The sequence below is a fragment of the Pongo pygmaeus genome, chromosome 17, assembly GCF_028885625.2.
Source record: "Pongo pygmaeus isolate AG05252 chromosome 17, NHGRI_mPonPyg2-v2.0_pri, whole genome shotgun sequence".
In the NCBI taxonomy this organism is placed as follows: Eukaryota; Metazoa; Chordata; class Mammalia; order Primates; family Hominidae; genus Pongo; species Pongo pygmaeus.
In genome coordinates this window covers 89,838,160-89,862,225 of record NC_072390.2, presented here as the reverse complement: position 1 = coordinate 89,862,225, position 24,066 = coordinate 89,838,160, and the positions used below count along the sequence as shown (strand labels likewise).

The 24,066-nt window shown below is 40.9% G+C and overlaps 1 protein-coding gene across 1 annotated transcript in view; it reads right to left on the bottom strand.

Annotated features, from left to right (window-relative positions):
- ZNF407 (zinc finger protein 407) overlaps positions 1 to 24,066 on the bottom strand; it is a 466,126-nt gene that overhangs the window by 429,051 nt on the left and 13,009 nt on the right. The window contains exon 2 of the mRNA XM_054460449.2: positions 28 to 4,764. Coding sequence (XP_054316424.2) covers positions 28 to 4,711 — 4,684 coding nt within the window. The 5' untranslated portion in view covers positions 4,712 to 4,764. The remainder of the gene's footprint in view (positions 1 to 27; positions 4,765 to 24,066) is intronic.

Here is a 24,066-nt window from a genome sequence, read left to right as displayed (position 1 = left end):
GACTTGGCTCGCTGCAGAGCGACATACCTGTATGAGTGCGGATGTGTGCCAGAAAGGCCATCGAGTTGCTGCTTCGACACATCTTCCCACAATACTTGCAGACGTTTCCCTGGTTCTCCTCTCTCTCGCGGTTGATTTGCTCAGTGTCTTCCACTATATACTTATTCACCTCCCGTAGCAATTCCTCATGCTGTCCTTTAATATGTAGAAATAAATTCTGTTCAGAATCAAAGGGCTCTGTGCACTTGACACATTTAAAGGTGGCCCCTCCCTCCGGAAGCTCTTCCACACTGGCCTGCTCATTTCTCATGTGGCCGGCACTAGCCAGATGCTGGTGAAGGTTGCTTTCGGTATAGAACGACTTTCCACAGAGTAAACAATGGAAGTGCTTCTCTTTTGTAGGATGCTTCATGGCTATGTGAACGTTCAGTCCACTCAGTCCATCCGCTAAGAAGCCACAATCATCACAGCGAATTCGTGTCGACTCACCAAGGGAGCTGCCCTCAGATTTCTTCTTTTTCACACCTTGAGCACAGTCTTTCAAGGGCAGCTCACTAATTCTCACTCCCGTTGCTATCAAGCCCTCTTCAGACTGGTCTATCAACTCACCATCTTCAGGGTTCTTTATTCTTATTATGGAGGAGTCAAATCGACCAAAACTGTACATGGCCTGCCCTTTATCATCAATACTAATTATAGTTTCATACACATCACTACTTTCAACTGTGCTATCAGAAGCTGGGCCATCTTCCTCCAAAATAAATTCTGTTTCATGTTGTGAATTCATCAGAATTTCCTTATTCTCCAGAACAGGATCTTCTTGGACACCTTTCAAGTCTTCCAAACCATGCCCACGTGCAACTTTGTTCTGACCCCCGCTCTCCAGATCTCCCTGATCTCTGGTTATTCTTGTCACAACAAGCGCAGGGCTTTCAGCCGAGCGCTCCCCATCGAGCGTTGCAGGGCACAGGTGTCTGTGGGGGACAACACCTCCACCGTCTCCTGTGCTTCCTCCTTCACCCTCACAATGGACACGCAGCTCACCTGCATCATTCGATATCTCATGGTTTTTCTTTGCTGTCTCACAATTTAAGGCAGAGCTTCCTGAATTTTCATTTTGAAATCTGCTTGGAGAGCCATAGTTTGAGGACACGGTAAGGGACATCATCTCCTCGGGTTTCCTAACTTTATCCTTGACAGGAGCCTGTTGGAAAGTCTCACAAAAGGAATGGTCTTCATTGAAATTAGATTCTTCAGTCTCAACTTCTACAGAGTCAGCAGCGCAGAGCACTTTAGACATATCTAAATTAGTATTCTCATTTAAAATACAGCAATCTGCAGCATTTCTAGATTTAAGAGTATCAGATGGTTGACCTGAAATTATTTGAAATTCCTCAGAATTTTGTTGATGCTCTTCTTCAGGCATAATGATGTTTTTGGACATGTCTGCAGAACCGGCTTCTATGTTAGCAGAGTTGAGATAAGACTGCCTTTTCATTTTGTGTTTCTCTGTTGCTGCATGCCTGGTCATCTCGCGACGAGTCACCGCGTAGTAATCACATGCCATGCAATAAAACTCAAACTCTTTTGTATGTTTCCGTTTTACATGCAGCTCTAGAGAAGCAGAGGAGTGAGCACTAAACTCACAGTGCAAACACTTATTCTCACCTGTGTCTGTAACATCTCTCTGGGAGTACACATCCCCCGGCTGGGCAAAGTCCTCTGGCTCTAAAGATATTTGCTCCTTTTTATCAAGAAGATGGCTGTTAACTTCTCCATCTAGAGAATGAAATACATTTTCAACTTCGGCTTCAACTGAGTTTCCACGATCTGGCTTTTCTAAAACGGAGGTGGGTGACTCAGCTGGTTTGTTAGCATGTTCGTCTGACATGGTCACTGCTGAGCCAGCATTCTTTTTACCAGCTTCAAGGCTACCCCCTTCAGGGCCAACAATGATATCTGAACTGTGTTTTCCACTTGCTTCTATTTCTACCCGTCCTTTATGTTTCTTGGTGGCACAATGACGTTCCATATCTCCCTTAGTTACAGTGTAATACTTACACACTTTGCATAAATAACTATACTGGTGACTGTGTTTTCGTCTAATGTGAACAGTCAAGTTTGTAATACTAGAGGCCAAAAGACCACAGTGTGAACATGTCCGTGAGATGTTACCTTTAGGTCTCCCTCTCTTTGGAGTAGTGGTTGAAGCTAATTCATCATCTTTGGTGCTACCACCAGACTGTGACAGTTCCTCAGGTGCCAGCATGCACTTCTCAAGATAGGAATGCTCTTGTAATTGCACACCTATATGGCCTTCAATCCTTCCATTTCCGGAAACATCAAACTCTTCTTTTTTATCATTTGCACCTATACATACCCTTTCAATACATTCTTCAAAGCTTAAGCCAATATTATTTTTCTTAGCATTTTCAAGATGCTTGCTTCTTTTAATGTGTTTCTCCATTCCTTCTTTGCTCAATGAATAAAGATTACAAGCTTTACAAAGAAAATGATAGTCTTGACCATGCCGAAGCTTTATATGTCTCGTGAGAACAGTAGAAGATCTTGTTTTATAAAAACACTTCTTACACTGAAACTGAGGCTTACTGGAATGCCTCACTTCATTACCATGGCTTACCCTGGACTTCACAGGTTCTTCCTGAGATGCTTTTCCTGAGTCATCCATAGACTCTTTTGCGTTTTCTGATTCTAAAGTACTTAAAGGTAAAGTCTGTAAAACCAAATCACTATTAGATGATTGCAAAGTCTTTGGTTGAACCAATGAATTAATATGCTTCTCGGTGGCTTTGTGTTCTTCCATATCTTTTTCAGACAAAAAGAACAGATTACAAGGGGTGCAAAGAAAATGCATATTGTGCTTTTCCTTCATGTGGTCTCTAAGATTTATTTCATCCAAGGATATAAATGAACAACACTGACAACTCAGGACAGAAGCAGTTTGCTGATGCTGGTTACTGTGCAAATGTTCATCTAAGTCCCTTCTTGACATACTAGAAAAGTCACAAGTATGGCAGTAAAATTTCATCTCTCTGGCATGGCACCTTTTCACATGGATTTCCAAATCTGTCCTATTTGTAGCTACTTGCCCACAGTCTGTACAAGCACACAACGTCTGAGAGTCAGAAGCTGGCTTCACTGTCAGGGAGTCCAGCCCGGAGTCCGGAGGACGGGCACTCCCCCGGCCCTGCTCCGCCTCCTGGGTTTCTGAGGTAGTCACACACACTCTCTGTACACTGCTGCTCGCTTCCAGGTGTTTCAGCACTGACTCTGCATCGTGTGTTTTCATCTGTGTTCTCAAGTGTTTCATATACATCCTCTGAGGTTCACTTGTACCTCTTTTAATTCCTAAAAGATTAAACCTTTTCTTTGCCTGGCCCTTCAAGGTGAAAGTGCTGCTTCGTCGACGAAAGCTATTACCCAACACGAGAATATTTCGCTCGGGTCTTGGCCTCGAGGTTACGCTGATACCGTGTGCTGCCTGAAGGGTATTTTTGGTAGATTCCAATTTCTCTAAGAGACCCTCTGAGGTTACTAAGGTGTCTAGCTTTTTACTCTGGTTTTCAGGATTCTGAGCTACACCATGGGAAGTAACATGTTCTTCAACAATCTCCACTTCCTGTGATGAAGTATTTCTGGAAGGCATCATTTCAACAAGAAACTCACTGCTACTACCACCTTGTTTAGAAATACTTCCTCTGAAATCTTTAAATGTGCTTCCCACATTTCGTAATCCTTTTGAATCACTATTCTTTGCTATTGGTTTAGAAGTTCTTGGTTTTGAGTGAACATTTTTTGTTGCCATTGTACGTGATTTTTTAGGAAAAGGTTGTTTTGTTAAGATCTGTACAAATCCTCCACGAGCAGCCAGGTTCTGACGACGGAGATGTGTTTTGCCAAGATAATGTGCATTCAACAGGTTTTCTTCTGCACACTGAAAACCACAAAGCTCACAAGAAAAGACCTTCTGTGGCCCATGTGCTTGTTTGATATGCATATGCAGCGCTGAGCTGCTCTCTGCTTTGTGGCTGCAGTGACAACAGGTATGTTCCTTAGACTGCTGCATGTGAGACTCAGCATGTTTTTCCAAGTCAGAGCAAGAAGAAAACAAATGCCCACAGATGCTGCACTTCAGAACTGTATCTACATTCCCAATGGTACAACTAACACTAATTTCTTTCAGGGGGAAAGGAGATTCTCTTTCCAGATCAAGGGAAACCATTTCCTGAGCAGATGTTTTTTCAGTGTCTGTTTTCAGAGAAACAACATCAATAGTGCTAAAATTGCGAGAAGGGGAGAGGGCATTTGGGAGACATGTGCCTCCAACTGTGCAGTCACTCAGAAAGGTCTCCTTCCCTGTTTCATCTAATGCAATACCCTCTTCTGTGACTGAGCTCTCAGAAGTTTCTAATCCACAAACACCTTGCTTTCCAGATTTAAGGGGCTCTGCCTCATCTAATTTCCTACGTTTATAAGCATGTTTATTTCTGTCTTCTCCTATAACAACACTATCAAAGTTCGATGATTCTGAAAAACCTCTTTTGCCCATAGAATTCTCAGGGAAACTTGTTATCACATCAGACACAGGCCCACCATCTTCATTATGGGATGAAAGTTTTGTCAAGTCTTGTGCTTCTTTGTTTATCTTTTCATCCTCGTCATTTTCGGGTTTATTCTCACTATCCATCATTAATAAAGTGCTGATGATGCTTCTATCTAAGGCGGCTCACTGGCACTCATAACCTGTGAAGTAAACAAACATGGTATTAAATCTTGAATATAAAGACATACGTCTTATTCCAAAACTAGATGAAAAAGTATCATGAAGTTAGCCCCAATGAAATGCCCTTTATACTGAGATGAATTTGATTACATGTCTAAAGTCTTTTATTAAAAAGCATGAAGTAGGATTTTAGGAACACCATGTCACCCTATTGTTGACTCCAGAAGAAAAACTATGGTATCTTTGGTAGAAAAAGTGATTTCTCAACAAGCTTGCAGAAAAATTCCCATATTTCAATTCTCTGTACCAGTATACTTCAATTTACTACCCTTTAAAAAAAAAAAAAAAAAAAGAAGCTCTCCTTTCAAAATACATTTCAATGAGCTCCTACTCTGTAAAATATATTAAAACGAAACTGCTGTGACGCAAGTCTAGAAGTGACGCCTTCCCCTCCTTAACCCCTAACAGAAGCCCAAGTCCTATGTAAAAGAAACATAATTTTAAAACAACTGTTTCGGCCGGGCATGGTGGCTCACACCTGTAATCCCAGCACTTTGGGAGGACAAGGCGGGTGGATCACGAGGTCAGGAGATCGAGACCATCCTGGCTAACACAGTGAAACCCTGTCGCTACTAAAAATACAAAAAAATTAGCCGGGTATGGCGGCAGGCGCCTGTAGTCCCAGCTACTCGGGAGGCTGAGGCAGGAGAATGACGTGAACCCAGGAGGCGGAGCTTGCAGTGAGCCGAGACTGCGCCACTGCACTACAGCCTGGACGACAGAGTGAGACTCTGTCTCAAAAAAAAAAAAAAAAAAAAACACCACTGTTTCATCTTTTTCTCCCAAAGCAAAGAGATTTACCATGATTTTTCTAAATCTATTCCAATGAACAACATGTATAATCTCATTACATATCACCATTTGTGCTCAAGCTCTTTTACCAATGAAAAGCCACTTCTACTCCAGCTGTCAATCATTAATTTCCTCATCTAATAGTCATTTTATATTGTCTGAAGGTTAATGGCAAAGGGAAATGTCAGTGGTAGAGTAGAATTAATGGAGTAAATTTTGAGGAAAAAAAGAATTTTATTGAATAAAATGCCTTGAAATCAATAATATTGATTTTATTTTTCATTATGCTATTTAATTCAATTAAAACATATCATTTTCCATTTACTTTACACTACGATTGGAATGTTCAGCCAAATGCCACTTGATTCCACGTTAATAAAAAGGCATCAACGTATTAGTCTCAAGGCTAATGACTACTATTTTAAACTATTTTAGCTATTTTTTCCATAACGTTGACAAATCAAATGAAGGCTATTGCTTTGACTCAGCTAAAATTAGGCAACAAAAATATACTTGTAATGTAGGACACTGAGAGCATGAACAATAAGAGAAAAAAACGAGTAAATTGGACTTCATCAAAATTAAAAACTTCAAAAGACACTATGCTTCAAAGGCCACTATCAAGAAAGTGAAAACAGAGCCCACAGAATGGGAACGCATTTTTGCAAATCAGATATCTGATAAGGGACTTGCATCTAGAATATATTTTAAAAACTTTTGTTACTTAATAGTAAGATAAATCAATTTAAAATGAGCACAGAATATGAAATACATTTCTTCATAGAAAATATACATAATGCACATACGAAAAGATACTCTACATCAGTAGTCACTAAAGAAATGCAAATCAAACCCACAAGGAGATACCATTTCAAACCCACTAAGATAGCTATACTCAAAAAATCAGATAACAAGTGTTGGCAAGAATGTGGAAAAACTGGAACCCTCATAACACTACTAAGGGGAATGTAAAATGGTGCAGCCACTTTGGAAAACAGTCTACCGGTTCTTTAAACAATTAAACATGGTGCTAGCATATAGCACAGTAATTCTACTTGGAGGTATACACACCCAAGAGAAACGAAAACATATATCCACCCAAAAACTTGCATACCAATGCTGACTGCAGTATTTATTCATAACAGCCAAAAGGCGGAAACAACCCAAATGTTCATCAATGGATGAATGAATCAGGAAAATGTGGTATCCACACAATGAAATAGTATTCAGTCATAAAAAAGAATGAAGTATTGGCTAGGCACAGTAGCTCATGCATACAATCCCAATGCTTTTAGAGGACAAGGAGGGAGGATGGCTTGGGTCCAGTAGCTCGACACCAGCCTGGGCAACACAGCAAGACCCCAACTCTAAAAAAATAAGAAATAATAAAAATTAGTGCCGAGTGCCTGTGGTCCTGACTCTGGAGCTGAAGCAAGAGGATTGCTTGAGTCCAGGAGTTCAAGGCTGCATTGAGCTACGATCACACCACTGCACTCCAGCCTGGGTGACAGAGACAGAGACCTTGTCTCTAAAAATATAATAAATAAAAATAAAAATAAAACTAAAAATGAAGTACTGACATGCCACAATGTGGATGGCCCTTAGAAACATTATGCCAAGTGAAGACCATGTACTATATGATTCCTTTTTATATGAAATGTCTAGAATAGAGAAATCTATACAGACAGAAAAACAGACAGCCCTTAGTTTCTCAGGGCTGCAGGTAGGCAGGCAGAATGGAGGATGATAGCCAAAGGGTAAGAGGTTTCTTTCTGAGGTGATAACAATGTTTTAAAATGTACTGTGGTGATAGTTGCACACATCCATAAATACATTATAATACTAAAATCCATTGAACTGCAAATATCTCAATAAAGCTGTTTAAAATATATAAATTGTCATATATTATCTATAATATAAAAGTATTTGAAAAAGAGTAAAAAGATAAATATACCTAGTTTTATTACACTTATAAGACATTCAACATTAGTTCAGATACATTCCTTCAGAAAAGGTTTCAGAAAATATAAATTATATAAGAGTAGCTGTTTTAAGTGAAAAAACATCTCTGGTCAAGTAAGTTTAGAAAACTCTAGTTTGTTAGCCAGCTGTGGTGGTGTGAACCTGTAGTCCCAGCTACTCAGGAGTCTGAGGTGGGAAAATCGCTTGAGCTTCGGAGTTTGAGGCTGCAGTGAGCTACGACTGAACCACTGCATTCCAGCCTGGGCAACAGAGTGAGACCCTGTCTCGAAAAAGAAAGGAAAGAGAAGAGAAGAGGGGCAGGGCAGGGCACGGCAGGGCAGGGCAGAAAGAGAGAAAGAGAGAGAGAGAGAGAAAACTGAACAAACGAACATTTCTTTACCACAGGATTTCTCGGTACACAAGCTCTTCCCAACCTTATTTGATTACAGAACCCTTTGTTTATAAAGAATCAAGAGACTGGTATTGCAAAGGATCCTTAGGAAATGCTCTTTTGGCTGGGCACAGTGGCTCATGGCTGTAATCTCAGCACTTTGGAAGGCCAAGGTGGGCACTTGAGCCTGGGAGTTGGAGACCAGCCTGGGCAACATGGCGAAACTCTATCTCTAACCAAAAAAAAGAGCAGGGGAGGGGGACAGAAATGCTCTTTTCTATAAAGCATTGGTTTGCTATTCAACATTTGCAATTGAAGAGTAAAGGGAGGAAAGGAAGTAAGAATCATGCACCCATTTCAAAACCTTCACTTAGTGCCTACAGTATACCAAGTATTCTTGCCTGTAGATGCTGCATATACAGCAAACACCACCCAAAATCTTAGTCCTGTGAGAGCTTACACTGTAAGAGATGAGACATCGAGACAATACATTGCTTAAAACAGATATATTGTCCAATCCAGGGCAGCTGCTTCTGGTCAAGATCAAGTCACAGGGACTGGATTTACTCTCATGTTTGAAACACCTGAAAAAAAGTAAATGAAACCTACGAAGCCACAGTGCAAGACAGTCGACATCAGACACCAAAGGACAGTGATTCCTGAGATGAACACACTAGGTGAGTCCGGCTTTCTGCCTGAGAAAGTACGTAGGCCATAGCACAAGGAAGGGCATTATAAGTCGAGGATAAAACAAAGGAGAGGAGAAAAGTGGAGAGAAAAAGAGGCCCAGAGATCTGCAGAGGTGACGTCCCAGGAATCCCTATCAGGATACAGCCCTGCCATCCTTCCAGCAAGATGCCTCACGTACCTTCGCAGCTGGTCCCTGGTAACACCAACCCTCCACCACGGCAACCACTGTTCAGAATTCTTCCACGATAGTTTAGTTTTGCCTGGTCTATTAAAGTGGAACCATGCAATATGCTCTGTGGAGAAAGGGAGGTCTGGCCTCCTTGGCTCAGCCTGACGCTTTTGCTGCATGTGTGAGTAGCGTGTTCCATTGCACCGCTGGGTTGTAGTACGCTGAATAGATACACCACAATTCTGCTGATAGACATTAGGGCTGTTTCCTTTTGTTGCTATTACAAGAAAGCTGCTATGAATATTCTTAGTTCCACAAATATGTACTGAGCACCTACCAAATGAACGCAACTGTAGTGATACCAACACACTCATGCACTGAGAGAATATTCTGTGGGAGTCACATGACATACACACCAGTGACCTCAATACAAGGCCATACATGATCACGTGTACAATACAAACTAAGATCTACAGCAGTATACTTGAGCAAGAACATCCATGTGTTTTTACAAACATATTTTTTCATTCTTTTGTGTAAATATCAAGGAGTGATACTGCTGGGTTATAGGGTAGATGGACATCCAACTTTATAAGAAACTGCCTGACTGATTTTCAAAGTGCCTGTACTGTTTTGCATTGCTAGCAGCTATGTATGAGAATTCTGTTTGACCCACACCTTCACCAACATTTGATATCAGTCTTTTAAATTTTAGTCACTCTAGTGTGCATGGTTTTAATCTTCATTTCCCTGATGCCTAGTGATGGCACTGAATACTTTTTAATGTGCTTTGTTAGTCTTTTGGCTGTTTCTTAACTTGGTTGTTTTATTATTGAACTGCTTACGTATTCTGGATATAAATCCTTTGTTAGATATGTGTTTAACAAACATTTCCTCCCTTCTCATTTGATTAATGGTGTCTTTGATAAACAGAAGTTTTAAATTCTGATGAAATCAATGCTTTTTCTGTTATGGTTATTTATGTGTCTAGTTTATTTTCTGTCTCTACATGCCAGACTGTAAAGACATGATTTATTTTATCCAGCCATATATCCCAAGAGCCTAGAACAGTTCCAAGCACTTGTAAGGTACTAGAATGAATGAATGCCTCATTGTGATATAAGAAATGTCTAATATCTAAGCATTTACAGATGAAATTAAAAATACCTGCAATACACTTTAAAATAGTCCAGGAGAGGGATGTGATGAAGTCATGTGATAATGATTAAAGCTGAGTAACAAGCACATGGGGATTCATTATACTATTCTATCAACTTTTGTATATGTCTATATCTATACAGATAGATAGATACAATGTTTAAAAAATCTGTAACAGAAGTTCTGCTTAAAAACATTTTAATGCTTAGCCTAAAACAGCAGGAACTCCCTTTCCATGCCCAGTCTACCATGTCTTCGTCTGCAAACACTCCTGCAGCACATGACTGTCCCTTTCACTAGGCACCAGCAGGAGTTCCACCTTCCAAATACATAAAGGGAACACACAACACCACATTACTTAGGGAAGACATACATACGTACACACACACACACGCACACACACACACACATTTGCTTAGAGCGAACACTCTGTTGAGGGCATCTGACTCATATTTTTACAGACAAAAGAATGACAACTACATGAACGCACAGAAGCAAAATAATGAGAGCCTTAATCTTCTAAATAATGGCTCCAGGAATTCTAAAACAAAAGGAAAAAAGTTTCCACATTTGTTATTTCACAACTGAATTCTTAAATTAATGAAATAACCCAACACAACTGAATTTCTAAATTAATGAAATAACCCAATATCTCACTATATCAAGAAATAACAACAAACATTCAACAAATAAATATTGAATGCCTACCACATGAAAGGAACTGTAGTGATACAAATGTACTCATGCATTGGGGTAAGATTCTGTGGGGGCCACATGACGTACACACCAATGACCTCAATACAAGGCCATACATGATCATGCGCGCACGATGTAAACTAAGATCTACAGAGTATACATGAGCAAGGAATCATACTCCAGGTGGAATATTTAACTCAGATAGCAAAAATATCATTTGAGCCTAACCTTGAGGAAATTAAAACTGTTTGTCTTTTGTTGAGGGGGCAAGTAGGAACAGTTAAACAGTTAAACAGTATCTCAAGGAGAAGGCAGCGATCTGGCAAAGCCCTAAAACACAAACCACGAGCACGTAAGAAAGCTCTCAGCCATCCAGAGGGCCACGGCACTGGCTTTCTACCACAGACTGACTTAGAAAACTGGCAGCTGGTCGAACAGGTCCAGATCACAGAAGGCTCCATATTAAGAGCTGGATTTTATTCATTGGTGCCAGTGGGGAGTCACTGAGACACATCCCTGCTTTAGGAAGATAAATTTTTCAAGATGCAAGACATACTGAAGGCAGAGACAATCTAAAGGCAGAAAGAGCTCAGTCTAAGAGTTTAAGTAATACGGTCCAGAACTAGAATGACGTCAGTAAGCAGGGATGCGGAGTGGTTTAATAGGTATCTCAAAGCCACCTAGAAGGGATTCAGCAGATGAGAAAGTTTATGCTGATGTAAAAGTTGTTTTTAGTTAACTGGGAAAGGTTACTAGAACAAGTAGCATATTAACAACAGAGCCGGAACGGGTCTTTTTTAAAGAAGAATTCAAAAATCATCCAATTGGGACAGTTTAAGGGCTCATTTTACTGAGGCAGATTTCATGTCATTCACTCAACAAACATGAACTGAAAGCTTATCATGAACCAGAAAGCCCCTCTGGTTCTCCCCGGAACAAAGCGAAAACAGGCAGAAGACTCACTGCCAGCTCTCAGAGGAAGGCGTGATCTCCTTTCCCTCTCAAAGTACCAGTGCTTGTAACCCAGTGGAGAAGCAGAATGAGCCTCAGACTTCTTCCCACAGTAAGGTTTCAAGATTGAGAAGACCTGGCAAGTATCTAGACTAAAATAATGGATGTGTTATTAAACCCAGTCTTCTTAAAGCATTACATTTCCTATTCAAATCATCAATTCCCTTTCCACACATCTCTTCACTGTGCCACCAAGATTCCCCAAGTATCCATCTTACCCAAACACTCAAGCAGTTGTTCCTTGACTGTAAACATAAGTTCCATGTAGCTTTATTATCTTCATTTCTACCTATAAATTATTAATTCACCCAGAAACTGTCACAAAACAAAGTCCATGCTCAAACTGAAATCGTTCTCTGCCTATGATTTAAAAGAAAAAAAAACGTTTCAAGAAAGAAATTAAAATATTTTTTGAGAACAATAATAAAACAAATCAAGCGCTGCCTTCTGATGACACCTGCTGGCCGCTTCTCACAGGACATTTGTTTCTGCATATCAAAGAAGGCATTTCGGGAAGAATTTGAGAAACAATTATTTCAGTCAAATGAAACCATTTCACACGCTGGGGCGGCATGCATGACATTTTTCCCTTCACTTTCATCCTTTTGTTCCACTTTTCACTCATTTCAATCTCTCATTTCTCTCTCTGCCTTTCTCCCTCCTAAGGAGTATCCATGAAGCGAGCTGCAGCTCTCGCTCTGCGGCCCTCATGTGCACACACCCAAAGTCACAGACGCACACACGCACTCATACTCGCACTCACACATGCAGTTTCGCGCACGCACTCCCCCTCACGCGCACTCACACTCGCAGTCTCACACTCATGCACACACACGCACTCACATGCACACACACTAACACCCGCACTCACACCCGCACGCACTCACATATTCAGACATACAGACACACACGGACTCACATTCACACGTACACACACACACACACACACACTCTCACACATTCACATTCACACTGACACACACAGACACATACACACTGACACGCACTCATACACACACTCACACACTGATACAGATACACACACATCTGCACTCACATACACTCATTCACACACACACATGCACACACCAACTCACATTCAGACAGACACACGGACTCACATTCACACTGACACACGCACTCAGATACAGACACTGACACACAGATATATACACACACGCATTCACAGATACTGACATTCACCCATTCAGACACTAAAACACTCAGACACGCACTTGTAGGCTGACACACATGCATTTGCACACCCACACATTCAGATACACACGCTCCCACATGTACTCACACACATTCAGACATATTCACAAATTCAGACAGACACACAGACACAATGACACACGCACTCACACACAAATATGCATTCACAGACACACACACTCACAGACACACACCACTATGATGATGCCATAAAGAACTCATCCTCTCCCATCCAGCCCCATCACACCCTTCGCCCTTCCTAGATTCACCCAAATTCGTCATGCAGGCAGTGTGACATTGTCACCAGGCCCACAGTAACTTCACTGAGGGGTATGTGTGACAGGGCAGGTGTGCATACACACGCATGTATGAAAACACCTAGTCGTCTTTTGTTCTCTTTGGGGAGTACAAAAAAAAGGATGAACCCCAGAAATGATGACCGCCCTCCAGCAGAACTGGATTCCCTGCTCCTCACAGGGCAAGGCCGGACAGGCAGGGCTGCCCACAAGCCCCCTGCGAGCTGCAAGGGCAATGGCTGGGCAAGGTAAGAGTCAATGGAAACTAGAGGGCCACTCGCATCTCTTTCTTCACCTATCACTTCAGCTGACTTGCTGTTGAAAATGTGTCTTGCCCTTATAGCATTACCTCATTTAATAAAGAGCCACCAAGTCCATGCATAAAGTCAGCTTAGTATTAGTTGCAGTTACGAAACCCCATGTGCACAATCTGAGGGTAACTAAAGGGTGCTGCACTCCACCCTCTCCTCACCAGTCTCCTCCCAGCAGAAACATCCATTTATAACAAAGACCACAAAATCAAGTATCTGATCCTACGAAGGAAAAAAAAACACTCTTCCATGAAAAGGTTTACAATTGCAAGTTGTACAAATTCATCCACAAGAAGAGAGTATACAACACCTTAAAAAACCATTCACTAGATAACACCGGAGGCAATTTCACTACGTGTAGATGTAATAGGGTCTGGCTTCCTCACAAGAGGACCTGCACATAAATACTGGGGTCCAGGAAACCCACCTCCTCACAGTCCTGAGACCAAGCGACCTTGCATTCCTAATTTACATGTTTGTAAAGTTGTTTAATTCCCTATCCAGGAAAATGCCTTCGGTGGTTTAAAATGAGTTCTTTTGACATTCCCTTTAAAGGATGGAGCCCAATTCCCTTCCTCTTGAGTGTGGAGCTGTTTGTAAGGGACAGAAAATAGTGGAAGTGAGGATGCTGCATGCTGGAGACGAAGTTCTAAGAGGCCCTGTGCTTCCTGTATGCCCTCCCCTAGGGTCACTGTGTCCAGTGCAAGCCAGTACCATGTAGCAAGGACATTTAAGCAGCTGTGGGGAGGCCCATGGGGGGAGGAAATGAGGCCTCCGACTCAGAGCCAGTGAGGACTGGGGGCTCCTGCCCACAGCCAGAGGGCAGTGAGTCGTCTCGGTAGCAGATCCTCCAGCTTGAGGTAAGCCTTCAGAGGACAGCAGCCCCCACAACATCCTACCTGCAGCCACAGGAAAGACCCGGAGCCAGAAGCACCCAGGCAAGCCCACTCTCCAATTCCTCATCTACAGACACTGAGAGATAATAAATGCTTATTGCTTTAAGCAACTATGTTTTGGACAAATTTGTTATGTAGCAATAGGTAACTCCTAAAGGAATTGCCTATTGCTTGAGGGGATGAATACCCCATTTTATAAATGATGTAGTTATTACTCATTGCTTGCCTGTACCAAAACATCTCATGTACCCCATAAATATACACACCTGCTATGTACCCACAAAATTAAACATTAAAAAATAATAATAATAAAGAGATATAGTAGAGTGAGTTTTAAATTTAGATTTGTATGGAAATGGAGAAATATCTTAACATTTCCTGAAAAATCTGCTCATTTTGGATGGAGGCATTCGTCAAACAGGCCCCTAGAATCTACTTAGCAAGGGGCCTGCCTTGGAGGTAACTAATCATGTGTTCCTTGCCAGCTTGGCTCAGACATTTTAGCAGCCTACAATTCTCACAGCCATAACCCCAAACCTACACAGTACACACATGTAGAGCCACAGGTCATCGGAGCCGAATGAGTCCCAGTCCTCTGGCCACTTATGCTACAGAAGTCTAGCACCTTCACCTGGCAGAAAGCCTTCAAGCTTAGGGGCCTCTGGTCATGGGACATGGACCTGAGTAAGTCCCACCTCCAAAGTTTCCTGCATAGCACATGTAGCCTGACCCTACAAAGAACTTTTTCCAGCCAGACTGCAAGGGTACCTAGAAGGCAAACAGGCTAGAACCGCATGCTCCCATGCCCAGGTGGTCAGAGCATAGTAAAATTCTCACTAGAGTCGGAACAGAATATCGTTTCTATTCCAGAGGACGCACATGTTACGTTTCAAACATCCAATTCAATTTTGCCTGTGGGTTATTAAAATACCTCCTTAATGCTCAAAATGAGAGCTAAACAATCACTAAAAATCCATCCTGACAGGGATCAAGCCATAGTGGCCAAAACAGAACAGGGAGACCAGCATTCCTTTCATTATCAAAGATTTCCACCCAGCCAGCACTCTTCATGCAGATGTACTAACAGCTTTATAAAAACAACAAATCAGATTTGGCCTGCAAAATTAGCACAGCCATCTCACCTGGCAATTTCTTTTTTTCAAAACCTTCCTATACTTCAAGTACTATTTTCCAAATATATTAAATTGATCCAGTAATAAAATTAATTGTATGACAACCTTAAATCAACCATCTCTGACAAATATATCTTTTGTAGTCAGAGATATTTACACAAAAAAATTAAAATGTAATATATCTCCATTCAAAAAATATTTTTAAAACCAATGCTTTGTTGACATTTCCATCTAATTTTTTTTTTTTTTTTAATTATGGGGATAGAAAAAAGGGGACAAGGGAAAGGAATGGCAATTCTATGAGTTAAGTAGAAAGTGAAAAAATTCAATGCCATTAAAAGCAGACACCTAGGATCGTTTGTATCTTATGCCATTTGAAAAAGGTTGTTTTATTATCAATGTAACTAATCACGATGAAACCATCTCGTACAACTAAAGACATTATAATGAATTTTCTTTACAGCTACAGAGAAATGGGATTTGCTGTTTCACATCAAATAGAACAGGCTGTATAAATTCTTCTTCCTATTTATTGTAAAATATAATTTCATCTATAAAATCAGTCATGAAATATTAAAACTGAAACAACAGAATTTATATCCTTTACTTAATTTAGTTTAAACAGTCTATTCACTAAAAAAGGTGGGGGGAGGTGACATGTGATAGAGCCCCTCCTTTCTCATTAAGTGTTTCCATTAGACCCTTTATTTTCAAGAATTTATAAAGCAGCCATAAAAAAGGCATTCCAAGATAAAAGTTAGTATATGTTCCTTAAATTTTCCTTTTATCTTTTTCAAAAGGCAAGAGGATAAAGCATATAACATAGGAATGTCAAGGAAAGCAAAGAGAATTAGGAGAGTAAAATTAAAGAAACATACAATAAATTTACAGTGAAAATGTTTAACATTTTTGAAAAAGAACATTAAGCTTCAGTAAGCAAGCCATGGTTTTCATTCCAACTGGACCAACAAGCTGTAGGACACAGGGCAACTCACAAAACTTGGCTGAGCCTTGGTTTCCTTGTTTGTACAGTTAGAAAGAGGGACTAAGATTCCTCAATTCAATGAGAAAATATCTTTCCAATATTAAGGAGTTGTTGAACACTCAAAAAGTAGAAAAAAGTGTCTTAATAATGGATTTGGGTTTTGTTCCAGGAAATACAGGGAAAAAATAGTATTTCCAAAATGTAAATCTGGGGAAAATAAACCACTGTTCTTGCTTAGATTCACTGGGTCCATGAGAAGAGATGAAATACGACGACTAATCAAAGAACTGCAGGGGATAAAAGACAAAAACTACTAATTTTGGACAAAATCTGAAAAACACCATAATTCTATATGTCAATAAGCTAACATACGATATAAAACTATCAAGCCTCAAGACATATGGAACATAAATTATTAGGTATCAAGGATCTGAGTTTTAAGTATATTTAGAAAAGAGAAAAACTTTAGTATTACATTTTTTTAATGGATATAGTTCTATCCAAGTCCATTTGTATAATAAAGTTAATAGTTTTCTTCCTCTGCATGGTGAAATTGTAGGTAATCTTTTCATCCTCTTCTTGGCACTTTTCTATACTTTCCAAAATATATTACTTTGCGGGGAAGAGGTGACTGAATGGGAAGCTTTAAAAAACGTCTCTAAACGTTATTGAAGCAATGGAGAATAATGACTACCTCATTTTCTGTTTTTTTAAAAAAGCCAGCCCTTAGATGGAAATACATTTATGATTGAGGCCCTCAGACTAAACTCAGAATCAGAACTCCACAAATGAACATCAGAAGGTGACTTGTTTTAACAGTCAGGGACGCTTGGGATCCAAATTTGGCCAAACACTCATCTGCATCAAGAAAGTTACCTGTGGTTCACTGGACCTCACATTAAATACTCAAGAATGGGTGACTGGGAAGTTGCAGAAAGGATGGCCAGTTAACAAGGAGCACACCCAGCATGGAGAACTTGGTCTTTAGTACAATTCCCAACTAAAAGCCCACTGGGAGTCTCAAGAAATGGCTGATTCCAGGTCTGGGGCAAGGTTGGCACAAGGTAAGCTTGGAGCATCTTACGGCAGAAAGTACAGAAATGCTTTAAAGAAAAAAAAAGATAGCACAAAGACACAGGAGCCAGCTTGAAGGGGCTTCCCCCTGACCAAATCTGGGACAATTGGAGCACCCAAATAATGCGGTCCCATCAAACCATTACAAGTAGGAACGAGTAAGCCCAGTTCAATGACTGAATGACAGACAGGCAGATGGAGAGATGGACGGAGAGAGGAGTGGGGAGAGAGGAGCAAAAGGATGGCTCTGTTTGTAGCAGAAGGCTGAGGGGCAACTGGTAAAAATGGAGGGAGTGCGAGAGATAGAAAAGCATACTGGCAAAGACCATATCCAGCAAGAATCATCACGGGATACCAAATCGGGGGGGGACATTTTAGATTTGCAGCCAAATGTCTGCATGGTGTTAAAGCATCTCCCTATAACCTGCTTATTAGTTACGAGGGAAAAACAATCTCAATAACTGTCCAGTGGATAAACTGGCAACACCTTGCCTGTATGATCAAAATCAACATCCTCAATGAAGAGCAGATGGACACAGTGTGTCTCCAGACGTGACCCCCTGAGAAGGGCATGACATCACCTGGTCATTACTGCAGCCAACAAAACCTCCAGCTAATGAAGAGGAAACAGTGGACAATACAAAAAAAGGAATGTATTGTTTAAAGAGGGAAGAAAAAAGGTGGAAGGGACTGCAGTCTTCAAAAATGTCATAAAAGACAGAGAAAGGCTTTATAAAAGTATATAAAGAAAGGCTTCATACAAAAATATTCCTGATTAAAGAAGGCTAAAGATACATGAATTGCAGTGCCTGTTCTCAGACTGGACCCTGTGCTGGCAGGAGGAAAACGCTATTGAGGACATTTAGGCCAACTGATAAAAAGCACCAATGTAAATTTATAAAACTGAAAATAGCACCACAGTCACATAAGAGAAAAATCCCTGTTCTTAGATGATACAGACTGTTTATGGGTAAAGGGTCACAATGCATTTAAATGACTCTCAGTGGTTCAGGAGAAAAAGTAAAGTGTGTCGATGTGTGTGGATATGGATCTGTGTGGTGCGTGGATATGGATGTGTGTGGCGGTGGATATGGATGTGTGTGGTGCGTGGATATGGATGTGTGTGGCGGTGGATATGGATGTGTGTGGTGGTGGATATGGATGTGTGTGGTGCGTGGATATGGATGTGTGTGGCGGTGGATATGGATGTGTGTGGTGCGTGGATATGGATGTGTGTGGCGGTGGATATGGATGTGTGTGGCGGTGGATATGGATGTGTGTGGTGCGTGGATATGGATGTGTGTGGCGGTGGATATGGATGTGTGTGGCAGTGGATATGGATGTGTGTGGTGCGTGGATATGGATGTGTGTGGCGGTGGATATGGATGTGTGTGGTGTGTGGATATGGATGTGTGTGGTGTGTGGATATGGATGTGTGTGGTGCGTGGATATGGATGTGTGTGGCGGTGGATATGGATGTGTGTGGTGTGTGGATATGGATGTGTGTGGCGGTGGATATGGATGTGTGTGGCAGTGGATATGGATGTGTGTGGCGGTGGATATGGATGTGTGTGGTGTGTGGATATGGATGTGTGTGGCGGTGGATATGGATGTGTGTGGCAGTGGATATGGATGTGTGTGGTGCGTGGATATGGATGTGTGTGGCGGTGGATATGGATGTGTGTGGTGTGTGGATATGGATGTGTGTGGTGTGTGGATATGGATGTGTGTGGATATGGATGTGTGTGGTGTGTGGACATGGATGTGTGTGGTGCGTGGATATGGATGTGTGTGGTGTGTGGATATGGATGTGTGTGGCGGTGGATATGGATGTGTGTGGCGGTGGATATGGATGTGTGTGGTGCATGGATATGGATGTGTGTGTTGTGTGGATATGGATGTGTGTGGTGTGTAGATATGGATGTATGTGGTAGGCAAGAGAGTGTGGACATGAATGAGCAAGAGTGAGAGGAAACAACAAAGCAAATGGGTAAACATAGCAAGAGATGACTCAGGATGAAGGTTACACAGGTGTCCTAGAAACATTTTCTAGTTTTGTTTGTGCATTTTTTTAATAAATTTCAAATCACTTCCAAATAAAAAGTGAAAAAACAACAATCAGAATGAGGGTAGAGGGGTGGAGGGAGTGGGCTGGTTTTGTACATACGACTTACAAAGACCTCTACAACATCTCTAGAAACTGTCAGAAGGGTCAAAAGAATATAAAACTCCATAAAAATGGCAAAAGTTTTCTCAGACCTGACAAAATCTTTACTCCACTTAACAGTTCTTAGTCACCATGAAGACTTCCAAGAACCCAAAAAGGTTTATCTTCAACTGAAGGCTTACTGAAAATTATACCTTTCCTAGTACAGCTATGTCTCTGTACTAAGAAGTTTCAAACTCCTTTGCCACTTGAATCTTTCTGTCAATTCCTGTCCACTGTGGTGCCCACACCAGTCTTAAAACAAAGTCCTGGGTGACACTAATACAAACAGAATGTCACGTATAAAAGACCTGCATGGGGTATTTTCCCATTACTGGCAAAACTGGTTAATGTATGCTGAATTCACCAGCAACAATCACCCATTGACAAAAGATAACTGTTCCTCCTGTCCCATTAAAATGTAAACAATTAAAACTATAATAGGGGCTGGGCTTGGTGGCTCATGCCTGTAATCCCAGCTACTAGGGAGGCTGAGGCAGGAAAATCACTTGAACCCAGGAGGCAGAGGCTGCAGTGAGCCAAGATCATGCCATTGCACTCCAGCCTAGGCAAAAAGAATGAAACTCCATCTCAAATCAAAAAACAGTCCTTTCCCCATTGCTGGCAACCTTTCACAGATGGCATCACAAGTCTTCAATTACTTATTTTCACACATGAACAGTGGCCCCCTTCAGACTACGGGACTAAGCAAATATTGCAGTCTATCAAAATGTCCTAACTGTAATATTACTCTTCTACATCATGAAGAACAGATAACAGAAATGTTATATGTGGAGAAGGAAAACTGCAGAATATAAATTTTCTTCAAATCCATAATCTGCCATTCCTTTTAGATTTGGATACAGTGCTAGAACCAACCCAACAAGAATTTAATGCCCTCACTTACAACTGCTATGTTAACTTTAAAACAGCTCAAAGTTTTTTTAAGACGGAGTCTCACTCTGTCGCCAGGCTGGAGTGCAGTGGCGCAATCTCAGCTCACTGCAACCTCTGCCTCCCAGGTTCCAGCAATTCTCCTGTCTCAGCCTCCCGAGTAGCTGGGACTACAGGCGTGCGCCACCACACGCAGCTAATTTTTGTATTTTTAGGAGAGATGGGGTTTCATCATGTTGGCCAGGATGGTCTCGATCTCTTGACCTCGTGATCTGCCCACCTCGGCCTCCCAAAGTGCTGGGATTACAGGCGTAAGCCACCGCGCCCGGCCTGTGATAAAGGTTTTTATCTCATTCTTGAAAAGGCAGGTATTCCTGGTCAGCCAACATTCTGCTCCAGGCTGTGATTTAGAGATCCTGGCTCCTTCTACCTTGAAGCTCTGTCTTTGAGCTTTCTCATTCCCTGCATCCAGCTGATAGAAGAAAGTAAGCATGGAAGAGGCAGCTGGCTCGTGGCTTCTTAAAAGCCTTGATGCTTAAGTGGCATCTATCACTTCCACTCATATCTGCTTAGCTGCAAGGGAGTCTGCAAAACATAACCTGGAATTGTGCAAAGGGAAGAAATGAAGTGGGTGGAGAGCTAGCCATCTCTGCCACACATCATTCCAAAAATGATCATGTTGCTTGTCATTCTGCCACTCATGAAGGCTTTTAGCCTTTACAAGACTTATGAAAACCTTTTTCTCAGAAATGCAACTGGAAAAGCATCCCTAGTGCTATTACTTCCACATTTGTAAAACAAGAGAATTACAGACAATATCAATCATTTATAAATCTAGCTAATCATCAAAAATACGAAATCTCTAGGTCTTACTCGTGAAAGATTCTGATTAAGAAAGTTTGGGATAGGGACAAAAAATCTGTACTTTTAAAGAATTCCCTGGATGATTCTGATGAGCCAGATTTGGGAACCACTGGACTAAAATCTCTCCTAACTCTTCAAAAAAAATGAATATCCACTGAATGCAAATTTACCAGACACAGTGCTGGGGTGAAGAAAAGGAGAGCGTGGGAAGTGATAAGTGAATCAGGAAAAAGCATACATGCACTGTACGTAATACGGCTGTCACACAGGGACTCCAAACACATTGACCTCCATCATAATTTGCCACAAAAAATTATTCTGAATGCCACTTTTAGCAAACATAGCTCTGACCTACCACCTTGAAATTCTAGGTTGTTACAGTGAAATACAGTAGAACACCACCCATATTGAAAATCAGATTTTGTACCCTGAAGATTCTTAATAAAAATTATTTGATCCCTTTTAGAATCTGTAATTTCTACTTACTTTTCTTTCTAAGCTATTTTTAAAAGTACATGACTACCTTAGTAGTAACCATTGAATTATAATGGTTTTAAAATTATATTTTAAATTAACATGCACTCCTATAACTGCTATTCCTCATTTTATAATAATTGATCCAATAATCACATATCAAATTCTGATCCATAATTCACGACCAGCAGAAATCACAAGTGAATTACACACTTCCAAAGAAAAAGTCTGTTGTTTGTTCTAGGTCTAAAACACGAAGTTGCCATTATATTCAGTAACTGTAAAGCATGCTGGGCTTTGGTTACATTTGATGGTTAGACTGGCATTACTCCAACTATGTTAAACAATCCTCTTCCCTATTAGGCTTCTTATTACCTTGTTTTTCTTTAAAACAACTATGTGGATTTGTTTAATGGGGGAGAAAAGCACAGCATAAAAGGGAAAATTAAAGAGAAGTATAAACATCAAACACACCAAAAAGCACTGAGAATTAAAATTTGGATTTGCTAAATTTAGCAAAATGTAACTGAAACTAGAAGAGCTAAAGTGCCTGCTTTTCTTTATTACTTTATCATATCCGTATGTCTAACAATCTACAATTTCGTTTTTGCATGTTTCTAAACTTTAAAAAAGGGAAAAAACTGTGCATTCTTCTACAAGTAGCTTTTTTTCCCCTTGAGATGATGTTCCAGCTGCGTATTATCCTTGGTGATGAATGCAGCTAACATTCACTCAATCTCACTACTGTACAGGACTTCACTATGGGAATATGATACAATGCAGGCATCTGTTCTCCTCTGATGGACATTGCTCCCAGTCTTTCCTCTTACAAAGAGCGTGACTGTGAGCATCCTTGCACATGTCTCCAGGCACTCATGTGCATGAGTTTCTCTAGGGTAATAGCTTTCACATTTTAGCATCACATTCCCTACAGGGCTTGACAGTCAGAAACCTGGCCCATCCTTAAAGTTGCTGATTCAGTAGATCCACAGCAGAGCCCCAGATCTGCATTTCAAACAAGTTCCCAAATGATGCTGGGAAACAATTCAGAAACCACTGCTCCAAGATAAAGACTGAGTGGAATTACTTGGTCAAAGGATACATGTATCTCAACTTTACTAGATACTCTCAAAGGCAGCCTATCACTTCCACCAGCTGTATATAAACATTCCAGTTGTTTCCTGTCCTCCCAACAATAGTCAGACTTTTTACATTGTTGCCAACCTAATGTATAAGAAACTATACACCATTTTGGTCCTAATTTGCATTTCCCTAATTACTAATGAAGTTGAGCATTTTTGCATTCAAGTTTCCTCTTCTGCGAAATGCCTATTTAGGTCATTTGTCCCCTTTTCTGTTGTTCTTACTGATTTGTAGTCACCCTGCTGGATACTAACCTTTTATTAGTAATATGTGCTGAATATGTCTATTCTCCCTATGACCTGTCCACTTTCTTGATGGTTTTTCTTAATAAACAAAAGCTATATCAATATTAATGTTGTCAAACATATTGATCTTTTCCTTTATGGTCTGCACCCTCTGTGATCTTTTTAAGACCCCTTTCCTATACCAGAGTCATACAACTACTGTCCTGGATTGCCTTCTGAAAGTTTCATAGTTTTGCCCTCTATATTTAAGCCTTTAATTGACCTGCAGTTGATTTTTGTGAGTAATGTGAATTAAAAACATACCTCACCCTCAGGAAGTTTCCTGTTTAGTAAGGACCACATGTAACTTTAGAGAGGATATAAAAAGTGATGGAATATTCATTAGGTGTTAACCATTACTTCACTGAGGTTTATTCTGCTCTCTCATTGAGACAACAAATTGGAAAATTTCACATGAACATTTGGAAGGTTATTTGCAAACTGTAGTCAGACTATGATCCCCACTTACTACATCCCAGGAAGAAACCTTAAGAATGTCCCAAAATAGGCCGGGCATGGTGGCTGATGCCGGTAATATCAGCACTTTGGGAGGCTGAGGCGGGCGGATCACCTGAGGTCAGGGGTTCAAGACCAGCCTGGCCAACATGGTGAAACCCC